The sequence below is a fragment of the Calliphora vicina genome, chromosome 3 (assembly GCF_958450345.1).
Source record: "Calliphora vicina chromosome 3, idCalVici1.1, whole genome shotgun sequence".
In the NCBI taxonomy this organism is placed as follows: domain Eukaryota; kingdom Metazoa; phylum Arthropoda; class Insecta; order Diptera; family Calliphoridae; genus Calliphora; species Calliphora vicina.
Genome location: NC_088782.1, coordinates 14,500,749 through 14,524,417, shown reverse-complemented (window position 1 = coordinate 14,524,417; position 23,669 = coordinate 14,500,749). Strand labels below are relative to the sequence as shown.

Sequence of the window (23,669 nt, the reverse complement as noted above, 5' to 3'; positions counted from 1 at the left end):
CGCATTGCAAAATCATTTCAATTTTACACGGCGTGTCATTGCGAGCCAAGGCCTTGCACACTCGCTGCTGTTAGAGGGCTGAGAGAAGGCCTACTTAGGAAGGGGTACTAGAAGGCCTACTTTGCAAGGGCTTCTAGAAGGCCTAATTAGAAAGAGCTATTAGAAGGTCTACTTTGGAAGGGCTATTCGCAGGGCTGCTATATGGTCTCATGCCTGTACAAAAACCTGTTATTGCTGATCTAATGAAAGGCCTGTAGAGGAATGTCATATGTAATGCCTAGAAAGGTAGGACTACTGCAAATCCTGCAAAGTCTTATTGAAGGGCTACATGAGAAGGCCTAATAAAGTGCCTAAAAGAGAAAAAAGCATTAGAATAAGACATCAAAGGACGGCCTATGAAAAGTCGTGCATTTTCAAGTTTTATAGAACGTCTACCATGGAAGACCTGTTTAAAGTCTTATTAGAAGATCTAAAATAAAAATAAGAATTATAATGAAGTTGTTTGTTTAATTTTCTGAAACATGATAATTTCTGATTACATACTTAAAAAACAACAAAAATAAATAAGAAGCCACATCAAGCAATTTATTGTTGTAAATTTTGTAAAGAGAGTTAATCAAAGAGATGCAGAGTATGTTATTTTTTGATGTAGACTATTTTTATTTAACCACTTGTTATTTGAAGGGGATTCATAGGCCTTCTTGAACACCTTCTAAGAGCAGGCAGTGTGGAATGAGTATCGGATCTTTTAGAATGTGTAAGTATGCCTTTTAGAAGGCCTACAAACTGAAGTCCTATCATTTTTTCCCGCTGGGTACGATTTGTTGATTTTTTGTCAAAAAAACCAACACACAACCAAACAAAAGTTTAGTTGTATAAAAAACAACAACAACGCCAAAAGAAACAAAACACAAAAAAAACAAAATACGCAAAGCTTGCACATCCAAACAACGTTTTGTTGTTTTTTTGTCAAAAAAACCAACACACAACCAAACAAACGGTTAGTTGTATAAAAAACAACAACAACGCCAAAAGAAACAAAACACAAAAAAAAAAACAAAATACGCAAAGCTTGCACATCCAACCATACATTTTGTTGTTTTTTTGTCAAAGCATGCAATACATTGTGTTTTTTGATGAAATTTTCAGAGGTTGTCTCGGATTTTTGCTCATATCTCCGTTATTTATGGACGGATTTTGCTGATTTTAAATAGCAAAATTCTCGAAAGTATGTCTGAAAGAATTGTTGAAGATTTGGATCCCGGAGATATCTGGGGCCTTCAGAAAATTGATTTCAACAGACAGACAGACGGACAGACAGACAGACGGACATGGCTTAATCGACTCCGCTATCTATAAGGATCCAGAATATATATACTTTATAGGGTCGGAAATGAAAAATGTAGAAATTACAAACGGAATGACAAACTTATATATACCCTTCTCACGAAGCTGAAGGGTATAAAAATAGTAGTGAAATTTGAAGTAGCTAGAGAATGGCTACTTTGAACGAGATGAGTAGACATCCGGTGGTGTCACTTATATGGAAACGGTAAACTTCCTATCCAGTTGCGTCATTCAACTCCCTTGTAAGAGACACACATAATGAGTTTATCAGGATATACTAAACGATTTTATCTTCTCTAAATGCCAAACATAAATCAACAGCATGAGAACAGTCCAGCATTAATGAATATACAATATTTTCATTCAATTTGAATTAACAAACTTTTTATTTAAAGTTTGAATGAATACTACTATTTAATTCGAAGCTCTGTCTAGCTACCGTCAATTTACACAATTCCAAATCACAGACATCATTAATTTTGTAGAAATATTTTTCATTTTATTTTCTGTAAATTAAAAAAGACTTCACTAAACATAAATCATATATATAGATATACATAAGAGTACATAAATATTCAAAAATCACTTTCATAACCAAAGTATATAATTATAACTATACTAAATATATACTAACTATATGTAGTAAAATTAATATAATTTTGTGACAACAATTTCTATATAACTATTTGCAACTACTAATGTGTGTTCGGTTGACTGAGATACAGTTTGGCGTAAATACCATTCTTGGCCAACAACTGAGGATGATTGCCCTGCTCTATAATGCGACCACCCTGTATGACACATATCACATCGGCATTTTGAACGGTGGCCAAACGATGAGCAATCACCAGACACGTACGACCCGAACAAGCTTCGTCCAAAGCTGTCTGAACTATACGCTCACTCTGCAAGTCCAAGGCTGAGGTGGCTTCATCTAAGAGTAGGATTTTGGGATTTCTAACTAAGGCTCTAGCTATGGCAATACGTTGTTTTTGGCCACCCGATAATTGTGTACCACGGGCACCCAAACAGGTTTCATAGCCAGACGGCAAGGCGGAGATAAAGTCATGGGCATTTGCCATTTTGGCAGCAGCTATGACTTCATTCATGGGTACTGTGCGTGAGGTATCGCCATAGGCTATATTTTCAGCAATGGTCTTTTCGAATAAGGAAGGTTCCTGAGACACAATACCTATGCGCTTACGCAAACCTGTTAAAGTCATGTCATGATGTATGTCTTCTTGATCGATGAGCTGTAAAAGGAATATGTATGTGATAAACTTGTTTAGTTGCTATATAAAAAACACTTACTATAGTTCCCGTATCCGGATCATAATATCTCAACAATAACTGAACACAGGTGGATTTGCCAGAACCAGAAGCTCCCACTAAAGCCACTGTTTTACCCTGTAATACTTCCAGGTTGAAACCTTTTAAAACTTTTTGGTCCCTGCGGGTGGGATAATGGAAATCTATATCTCTAAAGCTGACACCCTGTATGGCATTTGTTTTGCCTGGCACCAAAGAATATTTCTTCGAAGCATTGATGTCAGGTGATTTAATTTTCGGCTCACGATCAATTATCGAAAACATGCGATCAGCTGAGACCAAGGCAGCATTAAACATGGGTGTAAATGCCAAAGACTGGGCCAAAATGAACAAACCATATAACATGGAATTTGAAATTCTAAAAACAAAAACGTATTACAACATATTGCATTAAAGTTGGAATGTTGTTAAACTTACTTCATGATATTTTCAAATTTAATTCTACCATCGGCACACATATAACCACCATAGGTCAAAGTAATGGCATAACCCAAAAACATAATAGACATGCCCAGAGAATTGACCACACCTCGATATCTTAATTTTATCTTGATCTCACTGCGGTATCTCTCCACTTCATTGTCATAGATTTTAATGAGATCTTCTTCACGGCGCAAAGCAGCTACTGTGCGTATTTGGGCTATAGTTTCGGTAGCAATGCGACTGGTCTCCTCCAAAATTTCCTTTTCTTTAATGGCACTTTTGTTGGTATATCTACAGGGAGTAGGGGAACATTTTAAGATTATTTTAAAAGGCACAAGCATTTGTTATACTAACTTGGCTTCGAAAATAACCGAAGCTATCATAAATGGAGCTGTGGTCAAACAGATCAAGGCCAATTCCCAGGAATAAGAAAAGGCTATGGAAAAACTGCATACAAAGTTGGAGAAAGCCTGTAATATGTTGCTTAATGGAAAACCTATGGCACCCTGAACCCCTGAAGCATCACCAGCTAAACGAGCCGAAAGACCACCCACACTATTTTCCTTAAGATCAAACCAACCCATATCCTGGCTTAAAATTTTGCTAAACGTGATGGATCTACAAAAAAATGAATGGTTATTAAAAATATAATTATTTATCACAAAAAAAACCCACCTCATTCTAGTGGTCAACCAAACACCAGCTAAATTAAAGAAGTATGTCTGGGTCAAACATGTTATACCAGCTATAATACCCACAACTACGGCTATAATAGCCGATCTTCCCGTATTACTTAAGACCACCTCTGGATCCTCATCATTCAAAGAACCAAATAGATCAGCGAATACAAAAGCAAAGGCGGGCTGAGCACAGCCATACAATAAAGCACAAATTGTAGCAATAATCAAGAAACACCACTCGGGTCTAGCCCATTGCAAAACACGTAAAAATGTTTTCATATACTGAGTGTTTTGGGTTTCCATAGCTAGATCCTTTTCGGAGGGATCCGTTACAGCACGTCCGGCAAAAGCCTGAAGAATATTTTTATCCAGTGATGCCTCCGAAAAGCGGGGACCATGTATCAAACCATTTAAGAGAATTTTCTCACTCGTAACATCCTTTTCTTTTTCCACCAATTCCAAGGAGGAATTATTATTGTCACCATCGTTTTCATTCACACTATCGAGTAGTCCCTCGTATTCGTGGGCCGTTACCATATCGTGATAACGTCCCTTTTCTTTCATTAGACTCTCGTGGTTACCCTCCTCCACCACCTTGCCTTTGTCTATGAAAATAATACGATCGGCATGACAAATAGCTGATAATCTATGGGAAACCACTAAAGTGGTGCGTCCTTTACTGGCTCTATCTAGGGCAGCTTGAACTAGCTTTTCAGAGTGATAATCCAAAGCTGAGGTAGCCTCATCTAGCAGTAAAATTTTGGGATTTTGTATTAAGGCACGAGCAATGGCGATACGTTGACGTTGGCCACCAGACAGCTGCACACCCTTCTCACTGATTAAGGTGTTGTAACCCTGGAAACAATTTTGGTAGAAATTAATTTTAATTTACAACTTTTTGAAGAGTTTTTATACAAAATTTTACCTCGGGTAGACCTATAATAAAGTCGTGGGCTCCACCTGCCTTGGCAGCCTCTTCCACTTCCTTTTGAGTAGCATCCATTTTGCCATGTCGGATATTTTCCTCTGCGAAAGAAGACAAAGTAAGTAAATAATTTAAAATAATCAGTATAGCTGAGGAAAGAGAATTCCTCATATTTAAAAAGCCGAAACAGATTTAAAAATATAAATTAAACTATTTCTATTAACAACTTACCTATTGTTCCAAAGAACAGCACTGGCTCTTGACCTACTACCGCCATATTCGATCTCAACCAGTTCACATTGTATTTACGAATATCTTCCTCGTCCAGCATTATTTTACCAAAGATGGGATCATAAAATCTCTGCAGCAGCTGTATACATGTAGATTTACCCGAACCCGAATAACCTACCAAGGCAACCGTTTCCCCTTCATTGATTTTGATATTAATACCTCGCAAAACAATAGAATCTTCACGAGAGGGATATGAAAAGAATACATCTTGAAATTCAATATTACATTTAAGACCAATATTTTTCATTTTGCCCTCTTTTGAGAGAGGATCAATTTTCGATTCTGTTTCTAAAACCTCGAATATTGCCAAAGCTGAACCGCGAGCAGAGGCAAAAGCCTCCAGGAAAGGTGAAGTTCGGGCAATATGATCAGCTCCCACTAAAATGCCGCAAATTACCTGTAATTTTGTTTAAAGTTTAATTTAAATTGTATTTAATTTAGTTTTCTTTTTTATATAAATCTTACAATCATAAGTATAGCTGGGGTATATTCTTTATCCTCTGGATTTTTATAACGATCATCTAGAATTAAATGAGCTCCATACCAGAAGGCTGCAGCACTTGATATGAATAACATAGATTTTAATACTGAATCTCCCAAACTTAAAAATATGCCCTTGGATTTGCCTGATTTACAGGCTGGCACCAATAGCTCGTCGTATCTTTCACGTTCAGACTTTTCACCACCAAATGCCACCACCGTACGTATGGAGCTGATTACCTCTTCCACTATGGATCCAGCCTTGGCATAAGCATTCTGTTCTCGAGCTGTCAGTTCACTTTGATACTAAATAATGAAATTAATTAAGAAAAATGTTCATGAATTAAAAATGTGAAAATTACATTAATTTGCCAATATTTTTCTGAATTCAGTAACAAATTGGAGACATTTTCATAAGTTTTATTTTACCAAGCAGTTTTGTCCTTAATTTCTTCTAAATATATTTCCTTTTAATCTTCTCTTTAGTTGGTAAGTTAAAACGGATAAAATAATAGTTAAAGTGCACGGAAATAAACTTTTGTGAAATATATAGAATTATGTTTGTTTAACAAAATAAAAAAAGTGTTTAATTGTCCAGATCTATCAATGCGGTGTTTTCATTCGGGAAATGAAAAGTGCAAAAACTGCAAGCAATATATTTTGCCATGCGTCGCCATATTTGTTTGTGAATATTTGTTGTATAGATAATATGAGATGGATGTAATAGAAAAAGATGAAGAGAATAAATAAACTAAAGAGTGGTTTGTGAATCTGGTTAGCAAGAGTATGTCTAGGGTTGTGTATTGAATAAATATAATGTGATGCCCCTTTTTGGAGTAGAGCCGGGATCGGCAGACATATACTACTACATTTTGCACTTATATAAGTGTAAGAGCGAAAAACAAGAAATGAGAAATAGTTGTACTCTCATCTTCACTACAAAACAGGCATGGAAAACTGAACATGTTAACTAACCTATTTGTCTAGCAATTATTGTGTATTAAAAAATAATAATTTACAAGAAACTTCTAAAAACCCAATTAAGTATCTAAAGGTGAGAGAAAAAACATTTAAAATAGTTTATAATTCTAAAAACTACTTAATATGTAGTGTAGATGCTAAAAAGGTACAACAATATTATGAATTATCCACCACTGCATTAACATTTATTCATAAACAAAAGCAAGAAACGAGCGACAACACAACCTCTTCTGTGACAACTCATATGAGACTGAATTGTGTTTTCTATGCGTGTGAGAAGTCTGTGTAACTTTAGTAACGCCCACAATGCACAGTGCATAGGAGTTGCCGATCCCGGGAGTAGAGTAATAAATTATGAGAAGTTAAATTAATATTGTGATTGCTAAAAAAAATAATTAAAAGAATAAAAGCCTTTTTATACCCTTCACCTTCGTGAGAAGGGTATATATAAGTTTGTCATTCCGTTTGTAATTTCTACATTTTTCATTTCCGACCATATAAAGTATATATATTTTGGATCCTTATAGAAGCCATGTCCGTCTGTCTGTCTGTCCGTCTGTCTGTTGAAATCAATTTTCTGAAGACCCCAGATATCTTCGGGATCCAAATAATTCTGTCAGACATGCTTTCGAGAATTTGTCTATTTAAAATCAGCAAAATCGGTTCACAAATGGCTGAGATATGAGGAAAAAACCAAGACAACCTCGATTTTTGACCTATATCTGGATTACTAAGACATTAATATAGACAATATGGATATCTAATGATAGATATTTTAAAGACATTTGCAACGACGTATATAAGACCATTTTAAGTTGGACCTACAATGGGTCTAAATCGGAAAAAAAATTTTAACCCGAATTTTTTTTTTAAAAATAAAAAAACAATAAAAATTTTTTTTTAAATTTAAAAAAAAAATTTTAAATTTCAAAAAAAAAAATAAAAATTTAAAATAACAATCGAAAAAATTTTTTTTCCAAAAAATGAAAAAAACAACTGGAAAAATAATTAAATTTTGTTTACCTAAAAATATTTAAAATTTTGAAGTATAATTTGGTGAAGGGTATATAAGATTCGGCACAGCCGAATAAAGTCACTTGTTTATAATTAAATTTTAAATTTATCTAAGGTTTATAAACAGATTTTGTATGGAAATTTTGTTTTATAAACCTTTTATAAATTTAAAAATTGTTTATGAATATTTACCCCCATATTCATAATCAAAAATTTAATAAAAAAATGTTAAATAAAAAGCAATAAAATTCTCTAAATTAAAGAATGAGAAATTTTAAATGAAATGCTAAAAGAAATTTGGAGTATTAAAAACTCAAATTTAAATTTTAAAAAAATATTAAAATATTATTAGTCATTAAAATATTTTATATTGAAAGAAAATTATTATGGTATCTAATATTCGTCAATATTGAATGTAACAGACAATAATGTTAAACAACATATTCAAAATTAAATATTTCATAAATATGGATTTATTCCATCACACAACAATATAAGGTATACCCAGTAGAAAATCACTGCCAGTTTCTCGATGTCGAAAGAAGTTAGTTGACAAAATTTGTAATATTCAGATTAATAAGACACACCTTTTCTACACTTTATAAAAAAAAACTTTTTTCATGCATTATATTTTCCAATAATAAATGCATAAAAATGTGGACCTAAGTTATAAAAAATTTATTAAATAATGTTGGTTTAACAAAATAAAAGTTTTTTTTTGTCAATGTGAATGAATAAGGCAATTTAATTCGCCAAATATAAAGTGTGAAAATTGCAATAAAAATAAAAACATTATCTTGGACCGCCTTATTCTGTGTGCATAATTGTTGTTGTAGTGGAGTGAATTTTAGATGAGTTGAGATAAATAATAAATAAACAAATTAAAGAGAATGAATGAATTAACTAAAGAGTGGTTTGTGAACGTGGTTAGAAAAAGTATGTCTAGGGTTTTGCACAATTTAAATTAGATGGATCATAAATTGGTTGGTGATTTAAGTTATGTTAAGAGACAAGACAAATTGTTGAAGTGTAATTATATAAGATAAAGGATCAAAACATACGAATTTCCCGGTCCCATACTTTTGATAGTATTTTTAGAACAAATTTATCTCCGTTAAGCGGACGTGGACACCATTTAATACAAACTATTAAACATTTAAATATTATTCAATATTACGTTTAGGTCACTAATCCTATTATCACAAATTCAAATGTATTCCTTAAAACTAATCACATTAACATCTAAATACTTACCTTAGACACTATATAATTAATGACCATTGTTATCGGAATATAAACACAAATAGCTAATGTTAAACGCCAACCATACACAAATGATATTATAATACTGATAACGATATCAAAAAACATCATTACAAAGTGGCCAATATTTTCCGCAATGCCATTACGAATCTTTTCCATATTGCTGTAATAAAAAAAAACATACAAAACAATTTTATAAATCAATTAATGTAACCAAATGATAGAATTCGCTGTAAACTTACTCTGTTATGCGCACAGCAAAGTTTTGATTTTGCGTCATATCATGCCAACCAATATCTTGACGTATGGTTGATTCGAAAAATTTTCGTCTCATACGTACAACTAAATTGAGCGCCACATGATTGTAAAGATCGACATAAATAATGCCAGTTACGAACATAAGCAACGAGTCGAGGGCGCAAATAATGCCAAATGCCTTGGAGTCATTTTTCAATTCTTGCATATTTTCTTCAAAAGTACCATTGATTCTGGAAGAAATGTTTGAGTTAAATGTGTTATGATCAGTAGAGGAAGGCAGTTAATAAAGTGTGAAGAAGCTAGTGAAGTATGCATCGGAAGTGGTTGGCTTCATCCACAATTAAATTTAAATTTAATGTCTTATTTACAAAGAAATATCAGTAGCGTGATAAAAAGTGTTTAATATTAACTGAACTTTTGCTATTACAAATTACAGCTCTATTAAATTGACAACTATTAAATTTCTTGTAAATTTTTGCAATGAAATGTCTAATCATTATACTTATGTATAATAATCGACTTATTCGGTTATTACAATTGATGTGCTTAATTTGTTTTTGGAATATTGATTTTTAGTTGGATTATCTACGATTTTTAGATGAAGATCTGATCATGCAAGATCACCACGTGACTTATCGTGCAATTGAGGCATAATTAGTTTCATGAATTATTTTAGAAAGACTAAAGCAAAATGATTGGACGCAGTGCTCATAAATCAATGCATAAACATCTGTCGACTGTATGCATCTTTCGAGACAAACCAAATTCTTTATTAAGATAATTTTTAGTTTATTAAAATAATAAAGAAAGATTTGGCAGATGTTATGATCATGTATCAATGAATATATCTCAAACTAATTTTTAAGCAAATAATCTGCTTATTCAAAGAAAAGTAGCTGACAAAAACCTATCATGAACTTCCATTATTCAGCTCAAGCAAGAGACTTTTTTAGCACTAACAACACCAAATTAATGGGTGGTCGCATGTACAATTTAAAACCATTTAGAACAAATAAATAGCAATGTTTATGATTTTCGACGCCTTAAGGAAACGGTTCATGAGTTTAAAATGCATTATAAGAGGAAACGACAAACTTTCCAATAGCATTTTTGGAACAGACTAGCGACCCTATAATTTTGAAAGGGCATGTTGCGTAGATCATTTTTGTAGAATAAACTTATAGTCCAGCAGGTCTGAATTTTTTTTTACAGTGGGTCAAAGTTTTAATTTTTTGATCGAAGGTAGCATTATACTAACTGAAAAAAATGTTGTAACTTAATATCTGAGAGAATTCTTATTGTCAGAGTTATATTGTGGAATTTTATGGGGATCATTTTTGTGGAAGATCTTAATCCCCTATCTCCTCTCTTTAGGGGTCAATTTGACCCTTTTTTGAGAAAATCAAAAAAAAGTCCTTTCAAAAAGGACATTCAAGGATTAAAATATTCTACGAAATTTTTTGCCGTAAAATTATATAAAATTATGTAATTATTTATAAAAAAAATAAATTTCCATGTTGGATCGCGATGATCATGAATCATTCCAAAATGTCTAAAAATAAACAGCAGTCGACTGAATGAATTTTTTTCAAAAGTATGTAACTCGTACCTACTGAAATTTTGATTTATTGAAATCAAAATTTTGGCGATAACTTAATTTCGAGAAATGAACCTGTCAGTTGATCTTCAAGGTCGTGCGATTTGACACCTCTCGATTATTTCCTGTGGAACCCCGTGAAGCCAATGATTTATGCTGATAAACCAGCAACAATTGAAGCCTTGAAAGCCAATATTGTTCGTGTTATTCGTGACACGCTCGAAAAATGGCACCATATTTGACGTCAAGAATGCGCTTCGTCAAGAACATCCGCGGTAACGGTACGTTTTGCTTATTTCGGTAACGGTATTTGCTGTTATATCGAGGCAAGCAGCGTTTGCTGCATGAGCAACATAGCTAATCGGTTGATAATGCCGAAGCCTCTTCGGTATGCAATGACCGTTCATGCGCGGTGTAGAGCCGCACTCTACACGAGGTGTTTCCGTTTTTAAAGAAGAACATGGCGGATCTAGAGCGAACTATCGATAAAAGCCCGTAATTCCGGATGTAATCCGCTGCGTGTCGTCAGAAATAAGGAGCTCTATTGTATAACATTCTTTTTTTACCCCATTTATACATATTCTTTCCAGATGGAAAATAAATTAAACAATATAATTAATGAAAACAAATTGGAACAGGTCGCTATGGACCTAATTGAACCCATTGAAGGATCTCATGATCTTAACTCTCTCATCGAAGTAATATGTGACACCTTGGTGCGTTACTTTATCCAACGCCTAACACGCAACCCTCTACGCCCATCCAGTAGCGATGTAACGGTGCACCAGACTAAAATTGTGAACAATAGACCAACATTATTTGGGGCTGCACGAAAACGTATAAAGCTATATATGGTGCAATGCATGGACATCGAGGAGGCAAGAATAATGTGCCTAATGCCGATGACAGAAGTTCGAAGCGAGCTGCGTGGCATTAAAATCCCCAGGAAGAGTGGTAAAAACAGAGGCTAGTGCAAGTGCAGATAGCAGAAAGCATAGACACGTTTAAAACTTCTTTACCTTTGTACAGGGATGTGGCTCAAATTATACAGCTCAAATATTGCTTATAGAAGCAGCAGTCCTGGACAAAATTGTGGAGCTGAAAAAGGGCTCTATAAAACCACAACTTTCAGGCTGCACTTTTTAACCTGATTGGCATGTTTTAAACTGCAAGGATAACGATTCAGCACAATGGATCAAGGAACATGTTCCCACACTGGAACCTTGGAAGCAAGCTGTGATAAAGTTTGTATCGCAAGATGAGTTATTTTTGTAGGATTAGGGTATAACCTTGCTTATAAGTTCTTTTTTGTAACATACCACATTTTCTATTAGTTATTTTGAATTTTTAGTGGCCATAAAACCATAAAAATTAATAATTTATATTTTTTTTTGGTTAAAATTAAATGAATAAATTAATAATTAAAACATATTTAACGTTATTATATACTAAATAACATAAGTTTACTCAATACCATTTGACCGAGATAAAAATTTTGGAATTTTTTTTTTTAAAACTTGGACTTAGCATGTCTGTGTATCTCAAAATGCACTTTTGCATACCGTATAACAACGAGAAAAAACTAAATATTGTATACGTTTTTAAGCAAACAGCCTGTTTTTATTCATTCTAACGTTTTATATTAAAATCAAAATTTTCATAAAAAGTGGAGATATCATGTTTGCTCACTAAGCTAACGACATAATCCTGCACTAGAATATACGCAGGGTAAATAATTAATGCTTTAAATATTTCTAGTATTATTGACAAATTAAATATTAACATAAACTATTTAAACAGCTGCAATAATACAGATAATGGGATTTCATGATATAGAAATAGTTTATAGCCATTCTAGATACTTTTTTGCGACATATTTTAACACTTGAATATTTCCTTTGCACTTCCAATACACAAATAGTTTCTGTAGTAATTCTTAGTTAAAGGCAACCAACCCCTTTTAATAATCATGAACTTCACTAATTTTATTTATTTACACAATTCCATTATACTTACAATATTTTGCCGCCTCCAAACAGGGGTAATGTATACGTGGTAGTTGTTGGTAGACACAGACTGCGATCCACAAACATAGACACCAATTCACTGTACACCACGATGATGATGGGAAATACCAAGGACTTCAGGAAGGCCGCCACAAAGGCCAGCGCCAATAGAAAATATTCCCATTTTGTAGCGAAACAGAAAAGTTCAAAAAATCCTACACTTCTTTGCACCACTTTGGGTTTTTTCTTTGTTTTCGATGTAGGTTCTTGCCCCATGATGTACGCTTAAGAAATGAATACGTTCTATTCAAATCAAACAATGTACACCGTATTTTTGTCTCCAAATAACAAACGAATAATAGAAATACACAATCGGATCGCCCAGCTAACTAAAACAACACAATCAATTAATAGCAAAATGCTTAGGAACGAACAGTTAGTTGCTGATTTTTCTTTTTTTTATTTGAGAAATATTTATTTTCAAGTGATGCTTCTTTCTAAATTCGATATTCATTAGGGGTCAATTAATGGTAACTTTTGGTTAAATACAATTTAGTGGTACGTAGTCGTTAATGCGCGATGACGAGAGTACAAGTTAGAAATAATAAAAAAAATCTAGGGTTCAAGAACGCGTTGTGTTCCGCTGAACGTGATGACTAGACTGAATTTACAACGGTTTGTGGAGTTCGTTATTAAATTTATATTATATCACATTTCTCACTTTATAACTAAATATAAAACTATAAAACTTTTATTTAATTTAGCGATTTTTTTTGCTAAGCAATTCTTATTTCATGAAGGGGATAGTAGACATTTCGAATATTTGCTTTCCTTTTTTTTTTTGTTGGTTTTTGATTAGCATTCTTATCACAAATTTATTAGTTCTAGGCATCTATAAAAAGCTCTTTTGTTAATTATATCATTTATTGTAATACTTAACACGGTTGTTATCATTTTAAGAAAAACCTCTTGAAAATTTCATGTCGAAAATTTTAAAAATATTTCACCATTTAGTGCCATGATTTTGTTATTTATTACTACTAGTATTGAATTCGATGGGTGCTCTTAGCCTGCCTCAAAAAACTTAAGGGTTTTTTCAAGGCATTGACTTGAGGTACTCGAATTATTTTTAGTACGTACTATAATTCAAAACTTACAAGTCATCAGCGAAAAGTGTCAATAAACCTTTACAATCAAACTGTTATTTTTCACTGTTTTTTCACTCAGGCCCCAAAATGCTTTATAAAACTCTCGTACTTTATTTTAATCTAAATACAAAGATAGTCCAGGCCAGCTAAAAAAGTTTGAAGACCAAGAATTGGAGGCATTACTCCATGAAGATTTTTGTAAAACTCGACAAGAGCTTGCAAAATCATTGGGAGCTACTTTAGCAGCTACTTCATCCAAAAGTAGGGAAATTTGGTAACATACAAATTGAAGACGAGAGACCTTGAAAGACGATTTTGCATGTCCGAAGAGAAAATCATTTTTGCACCGAATCATAACTTGCGATGAAAAATGGATCCATTACGATTACCCGAGAGAGGTCGTATGTGAAGCCCGGCCAACCAGCCGAATGGACACCAAAGCCAAAGTCCTATCAATTTTGAGCTTCTGAAATCTAACCAGACCATCACAGGGAACCTGTACCAAACGCAACTTATTCGTTTGAAGAGAGCATTGGCGAAATAAGCCCAAAATATGAGGCCTGACATGACACCGTAATCAAGACAACGCTCGGCCACATGTTGCAATACCTGTTAAAAAGTATTTAGAATGAAGTTTTTGGGAAGTTTTACCACCTGAATTTGGATCTTAACTGAAAGGGCAATACTGCTATTGTCAATTTGCATCTGTCAGATGACTTCTGTCAAAATTTGAACAAGTAACGTCATTTTGTTTGTGTTTGACAGCCATTGATAGCAGACTACCTCGTGACTGGAGGAGAAATTGGAAAAAAGTGAATTTCTCTGCTCATTAAGCGGAAAAAAACTTCACTCAAACTAAGGCTAAGCTTAATAAATACTATGGGAACTCTACACTATCAATTTCAATGGCAAAAAAGATGTCCAGTTGAGGTCTCTACGATATGGTGTTGGCATTGAAAGTGCGATTGGAGATTGAAAGTGCGATTGGTTGTGGATCACATGGATCAGTGGTTTCAATTTTGAATGATCAATTGGGTATGAAAACGCTGTCCGTAAGATGGCTGCCGCGTTTGCTCACAATTGGGTGATCAAGGGTACACACATGTGCAGTTTCCATTGAAATAATCCATTAATTAGGCTATGAAATGCTCCGTTTTCCGCCCTACTATTTTCTGAATATTTCTTGTTTCATCACCCTCTTACTAACAAAAATTTACGGCTGTAGTGATAATAGGCATTTGATATTTTACGACCTGTATGGAACAAATAAAAAAAATTCAAATCAGTTTTGCTCTACCTTCTGCTTTACGTCATCACATGATATTAACGCGATCCGAGTATTCGTCAACCGTGGTCTGCGAATAATTCTTAAACTATTTTGGAACCAATCATACCTACGCCGAATCCACTTTAATATTCTTAAACGGTAATTGCTCTGGATTGGTCACATACTCTGCAAACCACAACGAGTCACAATAAAAGCCACACACCTGGAAACATCAACTATATTAGATTCCTATACAGCTCAAAGGGGTATCAGCCAGAGAAAAATCAAAGCCTCATGATCATATTTCGCGCCGTACATTTGGTAAATGTGCCGAAAGAAAGATCGTCATTGATTCACAATTTCATTGAAAATTTTGTTCAGTGTTCAATAGGGTTTTTAACCGTTTTTGATTCCCGGGAATCGGAGAAATTTGTTTCTACATTCCCGGGTACTCGGCTATTCCCGGAATATATAACAATTCACTAAAATCTTAATACGTAATTAAAAACTGTCTGCCTTTCATTCCATAAATCCATTCACAATATATAATTCTTTAGCTTCATTCAAAAGCTTAATTTAAATTTAATTAATTTTGAATAAATCTGATAACAGAAATCTACCACAAATCTACCACAAATTGAGTTGAAGTGTTTTTTCTTCATTCAGTTTTATTTACAAAATGAATTGAAAAACATTTTCTCAAGCATTTTAGTAAAAGGAATGAATTCAATATTATGCCCAAGATAAAAACGAAAAACTGTAAAAAAAACTTAACAACCTGAAAAACTCACTGTTTGGTGCAATTTATGGTTCGGTGCAATCATTTGCCTTCACAAATAACGATGGTCAAAGGTGAGCTTTGTAACTTTTTCGTGCCTTAATTCGAAGGCATGTGGTTTCACCATGATGGTGCCACTGTCACGCAGCGCGCGACACAATCAATTTACTGAGAGAAACATTTGACGAACGAATAACTTAAAGAAATGGACCTGTTACCTGGTCACCTCCTCCATGTGATTTGACAACTGGGGTTATATAAAGTTTCAGGTCTATGCAGATAAACCAGAAACGATCGAGCACTTGCAGGTGAATATTCAACGACTGATTTACTACGAAAGATGTGTGAAAATTGGACATCTAGGTTACGGTTTACGTGCTAGCCGCGACGCCACATGCCCGAAATAATATTTAACAAGTAAGAGTGTTATATTAAGCAGTTCCGAATCTTGTATATGACTATATATTATATTCCTTAGGTTTAGACAGGAGGGTAGGGTCAATTATGGGCCGATCCTCACAAAAGTTGGTACAAAGATTTCATATAAAATTTGTTTATTTCCAATTTCATAACGAAATTTTCTGAGGTGGACTAGAGACAAACGTTGCTCGATTTTCGCCATACTTTACTGTATAATTTCAGAGAAAAATTTTATCAGGATTGACGCATAATCAACATATTTGTGATTGTACCAAACAAATACCAAAATTTCAGCTATTTAGCTCCTTACGTTTGCGCCCTAATTGACTTATCTCACAATATAGTTCCGTATACTTTTCACAGAAACTTCATATACGTTTATATAGAGCTTTTCAACCTGCCCCAATAAACTAAGGTGAGGTTTAAATTATTATTCCCAAATCTTATCAAAATATTTTATTATAAGCAACATTATATATTCGTAGTAAACTACATATTTAGTTAAAAAACGTTAGAATCAATCACGTTTTATCAGCATGACGACATAAAACGTGAAATACAAATCTAAATACTTAATTGAAATGTCAATTAAATATGATGCTGACATGATGTTATATATGTTTGTTCTATCATAATTCTTATGTCGAATTTTTATTTTCTAATTTGTAGCATTTACACTAGTATCGAGTATTCGTTGACAGTACTTTTTTTTAAAGCAAATTTATTTTCAAATATTTTGTTGTATGATATTCTTAATTATTGAATTTCATCATTCCAGCTGTGCATTTTACAACTCCTGTTTTTTGTTTTTTGTTGAATGTAAACAAAAACTGCCCCAACACATTTTGAAGTGGTAAATATTTCAAATATTTGCTGTGCATACTTTCGTTATTTGATTAGCAAATAAGCGCCAAAGACTTATCAGAACAATATAAATATTGTTATTATTGATTGAAATCTAGAAAAAGCTCTTTTCTATTCATTATATAGTATTTTTGTAATATTATTTTTACAAAAACTTTCAACAATTTTAATGACGTTATTCAAAATAATTTCACAGCTGTGAATATCATACATACACTTGAACACTGTTAGCAATTGTTGCCAAAAAAATTGTTTAACCTATCTCAACAAATTAAGGTATTTTTGTTGATTATTCCCAAAAGTTAAATATAAATATATGTATTTAACAGTGGTTTTCAATGCTTTAAAATTACGTATGAGTAATATTGATAAATTATATCACAAGAATAATAATTTTTCTCTAAACCCCTATCTATACCTGATAAATTTTTATCATGATAAATGTCAAAATCGTTGTCAAGATAAAAAATTATCAGGTATAGTCTCCATTTATTAGTATTATTGCTTCGTTATGACAAAATTGTTAGTGCTTTTGCTTAGACAACTTTGTCTTGACAACAAACGTCATTAATTGTTATGATAAATATTTGTCAAGTATAGACAGGGGTTAAGAGAAATTATTTTTGTTATAACCTATGGTTATAACCCTGCAAGAAAGTTGGACGCCACGGGTATGTTAAATTTGTAAAATGATCATATTTCTTCGTTTGTATTCCGATTCTTTTATAGCTTAGGAGATATTCGCATTTTAAAATTAAATTTTCAACATTTTTACCCACCCTCCTCCAGTTTATTGATAACAACGTATTCAAATATTTCCCAATTTTGATAACCAGGGGACCGGATCCATCCCAAAAACGCCTATTTTTATGTAAAATTCAAATTTTGATTTCCTACTTTGGGGACCCCAGGCTGCGACCCTGGTGGCTCAATGTGGTCCAAATTCAAAACTAAAACTCGAAAACATTGCTCATTGCGCATGTGAAATTTCATTCAAACCGGATTAAGCGTTTAGATGTTGAAGATTTATTTCCCTCTTTTCCCTCTATACCACTGTGCGTTGTATTAAAAATCATATATCGCTCATTTGCTGCAACAACGTCATAACTGAAAATCTGGGTGTTTTGAACTGAGTAATACAAAATATGCGCCGTTCTTTAGTCGTTCATATAGTTTTATCAGTTTAAAAAAAAGTCAATTATTATACCCTTCACCATGAGTTGCAAGGGTATATATAAGTTTGTCATTCCGTTTGTAATTTCTACATTTTCGATAGAGTCGATATAGCCATGTCCGTCTGTCCGTCTGTGTGTTGACATCAACTATCTGAAGCCCCCAAATAACTTACATACACGAATGATACATCAATATCTCCGAAATTCTTCCGGTTCGGTTGCTATTTATAATCGAGAAAATCGGTCCACAAATGGCTGACATGTAAGGAAAAAACCAGGACAACCTTGATTTTTGATCTATTTTTGACCCATATCTGGATTACTAAATCATTAATATAGACAATATTGATATCTAATGATAGATATTTCCTGTGCAACGACGTATATAAGACCATAGTAAGTTGGACCTACAATGGGTCAAAATCGGAAAAAATATTTTTTAACACCAAAATTTTTTTTCACTAAAAATAAAAAAAAAAAATTAAAAACTAAAAAAAAATTTTTTTTTAATTAAAAAAATTATTAAATTTAAAAAAAAAATTTAAAAAAAATTTTAAAAAACAATTTCGAAAAAACAACTGGAAAAAAAATTAAATATTGTTTACCTAAAAATATTTAAAATTTTTATTTTAAAGTATATTTTGGTGAAGGGTATATAAAATTCGGCACAGCCGAATATAGCTCTCTTACTTGTTTTTCGTATGAGAGTGTTTTTTTTTGTTGTAGACGTCAAAATGAAAATTCATGTTTTCTCGTATATTTGGCAAGTAAAAATTTGTGTTAAATACAGAATAGAAAGATATTAGTATCTACCATAGAGAAACATAGAGTGTTGTTTTTGTTTTCACATAGTTTTTTCTACCACTACCACCATCACCATTCTCACCATTTAGGTTTCTGACAACTGAATTAGGTCTTTGACAGGAGAGTTTCCGCTCTATGTCTATTCTCTATGGTATCTACTATTTAAATCAGGTTTTATGTCTGAAATCGCATGATTTGTTGAAAATTTATTTAAGAAATAGCAAAATGTAATTTTTTCTCGAAACGACTTGGAATAGTTGTCTTCAAATTCATGGTTTTCTTATTTTTTTTCTCATCAAAGACAAATATAAAAATATAGACACTTCGTTGTCAATGTCGACAAAAAGTCACCAAAATCGTCTACAAAACTGGCGACTTAGAGACGCTTGTCTCCAGGTTTCCTTCCTTTGCCATTTCGTTTAAATTGCTATATAATGTAAATACACAAAAATCAGAAACTCTACTGTCAAATACATATCTCAGTTGTCAAAAACCTAAGACGTGAGAATGTATTAGTAAAAAAAAAACTTTGTGAAAACAACAACACTCGTTTGTGTGATTATTTTGAGTAATTTTTATACCCACCATCAAAAAAGTTGAGGGGTATATTGATTTTGTCATTCCGTTTGTAACACATCAAATAATTTGTCGAAGACCCACATTATTATATATATTCTGGGTCCTCATAAGATTCTAAGATGATCTAACTAAGTCCGTCCGTCTGTTGAAAACTCAAAAGGTGCCAATGAAAAGGTGGTATTGAAAATTGGCAATATCGGTACATGATTTCTCGTATTTATTGTCAATAAATAATTTATATATTAACATAAATTTCGATCTCTCTATCAAATTATGTACAGGCCAAAAATACATGAGTTCGGTACAACCGGATATAATACTCTTATTTGTTTTGTTTGAGTTTTTTTTTTGTTCACAGATTATTACAGATATGAAACAAATGACAGTTCTCAAAAAATGAATATCGAACCGTATGTTTATTTTGATGTTCTACAATCACTTTTCAATGGTTGTGGCAACGAGTGGGATATATATTTTTGTTTATATTGAAATATTACTGGAACCAGCTTATTCATATCTGTGTAATCTGTGGTATAAATATTCTGGTTCCTTATACATCCATACATATGTTACAAATTACTTTGAAAAGTTCACAAATACATACATATCTTAGGTACAATTATATATGTACGTTGGGCATACTTTTGATAATTTTTCTATTGGCAGAGTTTTTCACAAATATAATATTACTGACTGAAATGTGTTAGACATACTTTCGCAATACTGCTTATTGAAAATATTAGCCAAATCTTATTTACAAAATACACTTTTTCCACCAAAACACGTTCATAAAATCCACTGGTTTTTCACAAAATCGACTCAATACTTAATCGTCTAGTTACGCAACACTTTATGATTTTTATTTATTTTTTTGGTATTTTCACAATTTAGGAGAACAGTTGTATATTGTAATCATAAAATTTACCAACTGTTGATATTAAGAAAAATCTTAAACTGTCAAAAAATTCTGAAATTTTGAACTCAAAATTGACATTTGGATAATAAAACTTTGACAGTGCTGCGAACTCTATCCGTTTATGGGTAAATTAAGCGGGATTTTGCATGTTTTTGCGGTTTTTATGAGAATAATAAGTTCGATCCGTTTTACATTAGGCAATTAGTTGCGCAAATCTTGTGCGCAATTTTTTTGTTTGTTGATGTCAGAGGTAGGTCGGGTTAAGGAGAAGAAAAGTTTTCAAATTTGTGTACAGATTAAACATGCTTGTACACGGCAAGTTGGTATGCTCTTTCATTCTTATATTGAAAATTAAAAACAGACTTGCGCAACTAAATTGTGTACATTAAAATAAGATGTACTCACTAGCACAACTAGGCACTAGAGATGAGCGATATTTCCATACCTGTGATTTAATCACTGTGATTGAAAAATCACTGGTAACAACAGTTACTGAATATTGCAAGTAACTGGTACATTTAAGTCGTTCTTTTATATTTTTCAACATTCACTGGTAACGTTTTAGAAAAATCACTGGAACAACTGTAGTAACAGGTACTTTAAATATCGTTCTTTTACATTTTTCAACATACTGTTAAATGTCGTTCTTTTATATTATTCAACATTCACTGGTAACGTTTTAAAAAAAAATCACTGCTAACAAATGGAGAAAGTAACAGGTACATATTTTAATGTCGTTCTTTTACGTATTTCAACAAACTGTTAAATGTCGTTCTTTATATTTTTCAACATTCACTGGAAACAACAGTTAGAGCATATTTTTAGGCGCATAATTTTATATATCTCCAATACAGTGTATCAAATAAAATGTTAAGTAACATATCAGTTAGTTAGCTTAATTTTGTTATTTTCCTATGTTTTTGGTTAACATAAGAACAGATTTAAGAATGAAAATAATACATAATGATTCTTCTTAACATAATTATTATTTTGCTTAACATAAACCAAATGTGATCGCAGTCACTGTTTAAAAGAACAGTGATTTATAAATCACGTTCACTGAGAACGACGTTCTTCAAAAATCACGGGATCGCTCATCTCTACTAGGCACATTTAGCTGTCGACATAAATATGTATATACGAAATATTTAGCTGTTCTAGTGATCTTGTTAAATTACCATTCTGTATACTATTTACTTGTTTTTGAATAAGTAATATATTCGTCTATTTCAATATTTGATTCTTCCTCGTATTTTCTGTTTCATTATTTCGAATTTATAGGGAAAAAATGTATACAGAAAAAAAAACAAGTAAGAAAATATGATCGGTCAAGCCCGATCATATAATACCCTACACTAAGTAAAAGAGCAAAAACATTTTTCTTTTAAAATTTCAATAATTTATATTTTTGAGTGATTTTCGGAAGTGGGCCTTATATCGGGGCTATGACCAATTATGGACCGATCACCATGAAATTAGGTCGTGTGATTTATGTCTAAATTAAAGTTAACTATGGTGAATTTTGTGTGTATACCAACGGTTTTAAGCGATTTATGCACGTTAAAGTGATTTTCGGAAGCGGGTCTATATGGGAGCTATGAGTAATTATGGACCGATCGTAACAAATTTTGGTGACATGAATTTTGTATATATAAAACTTATTTGGAGCGGAATTTGTGGAGATACATATATAAATTAAACATTTATGACCGATAAAGTCCAATTTCGGGAGGACATTTGTATGGTGGCTAGGTGAAATAATGAACCGATTGCAGCCAGTTTCAATAGGCTTGGTCCTTGAGCCGAAAAAATAATATGTACCAAATTTCATCGAAATATCTTCAAAATTGCGACCTGTACAAGGTTTACATGGACAGCCAGCCAGCCGACCAGACGGACGAACGGACATCGTTTAATCGACTCAGAAAGTGATTCCAAGTCGATCGGAATACTTTAAGGTGGGTGTTAGACTAATATTTTTGGGCGTTACAAACATCTGCACAAACGCATAATACCCTCCCCACTATGGTGGTGTAGGGTATAAATATTTGTACAATAAATTCCAAAGAAAACACTGTGTATTAGATCATTTAATTTAGATTAATGTAAATTAAGTGCGTCATCATTGACCAACTATTTTTTTTTTTTTTATTTTAACGCACAGAAAGGACAATTTTTTTGTGAGGAAAATCGATAAATAACTGTTGTTTAGTTCTTATTACTTGTATAGATTTTTTTTTTTAGTTTTGAATATATTTTATTTGAATTACGTTTTGTTACATCAGTTTTTCTTATCAAAGCACTTTACAAGTTCTTGTTGCAATAAAATAATAAAGGAAGGTGCTTAGAATTTTGCAAATAGATAGATATTTCGCTTTTAAATCTGTGTAATTAAATTTTTATTGTTTTAGCAAATAAATAAACGATTCTTATCAAAATATGAATACTTTGTGCGCCTTTTTTTTATTATCAATTTTTAATAAGTTTTCGAAGTTTTTATTTAAAAACCCTCTAACACACGCGAGAATATAAGTTTTATTACTAAATATTTATTTATTTATTTATTTATGTATGTTCGAATAAATACGTTATTTGTTTATGTTTTATTAGTTTTTATTTAGAACATTTCCATGGCATTCAAAAAAAGTGAATGTCATGTTGTAGGAAATAATATATCGAGTATTTTCACTTTGTAAACAAACTGTTTTTTTAGCGGCTAATGTCTTTCAGCCAAGCACTTGTACGCAAATAAATGTATCTTTGTGACGGCACTAAGGAACTAAATATTGTTTCGTTTAGCTTTTATAAACTTTGGGGCAATATGGTGCATAAATAAATTCAAAAGTGATTGCATCATTCCAATGGTCTGATTAAAGATGCATAATTACACTTACAAAAATTAATGAACAAATATTATTGAGTTTTTACAGAGAAGTTGTCCTTAAGAATTTCAATGTCTCGTCTGTGCAATTGCAAAAGAAATATATAATAAACTCGGCGAATATCACCGACTTTCCAAAGCATGTTCAGACTCCGCTGCCTCTTTGAAATAAAAAAATCTGACGCCTTTAGAATTTGCTGCTCGATTAGTATTAACATATGTATAACAAATTTCTTTTCGTTT

The 23,669-nt window shown here is 32.5% G+C and overlaps 1 protein-coding gene across 1 annotated transcript; it reads right to left on the bottom strand.

Annotated features, from left to right (window-relative positions):
- Positions 1-1,820: 1,820 nt before the first annotated feature.
- Positions 1,821-13,262, bottom strand: LOC135953150 (multidrug resistance protein homolog 65-like). The gene is made up of 11 exons (XM_065502860.1): positions 12,605-13,262; positions 8,976-9,221; positions 8,725-8,896; positions 5,461-5,781; positions 4,936-5,392; positions 4,705-4,805; positions 3,775-4,634; positions 3,454-3,717; positions 3,094-3,390; positions 2,659-3,034; positions 1,821-2,600 (listed from the first exon to the last, which is right to left on the bottom strand). Exons 1-11 carry the CDS (start codon positions 12,868-12,870, stop codon positions 2,043-2,045), a joined length of 3,918 nt encoding a protein of 1,305 aa, XP_065358932.1. The 5' UTR covers positions 12,871-13,262; the 3' UTR covers positions 1,821-2,042.
- Positions 13,263-23,669: the final 10,407 nt, after the last annotated feature.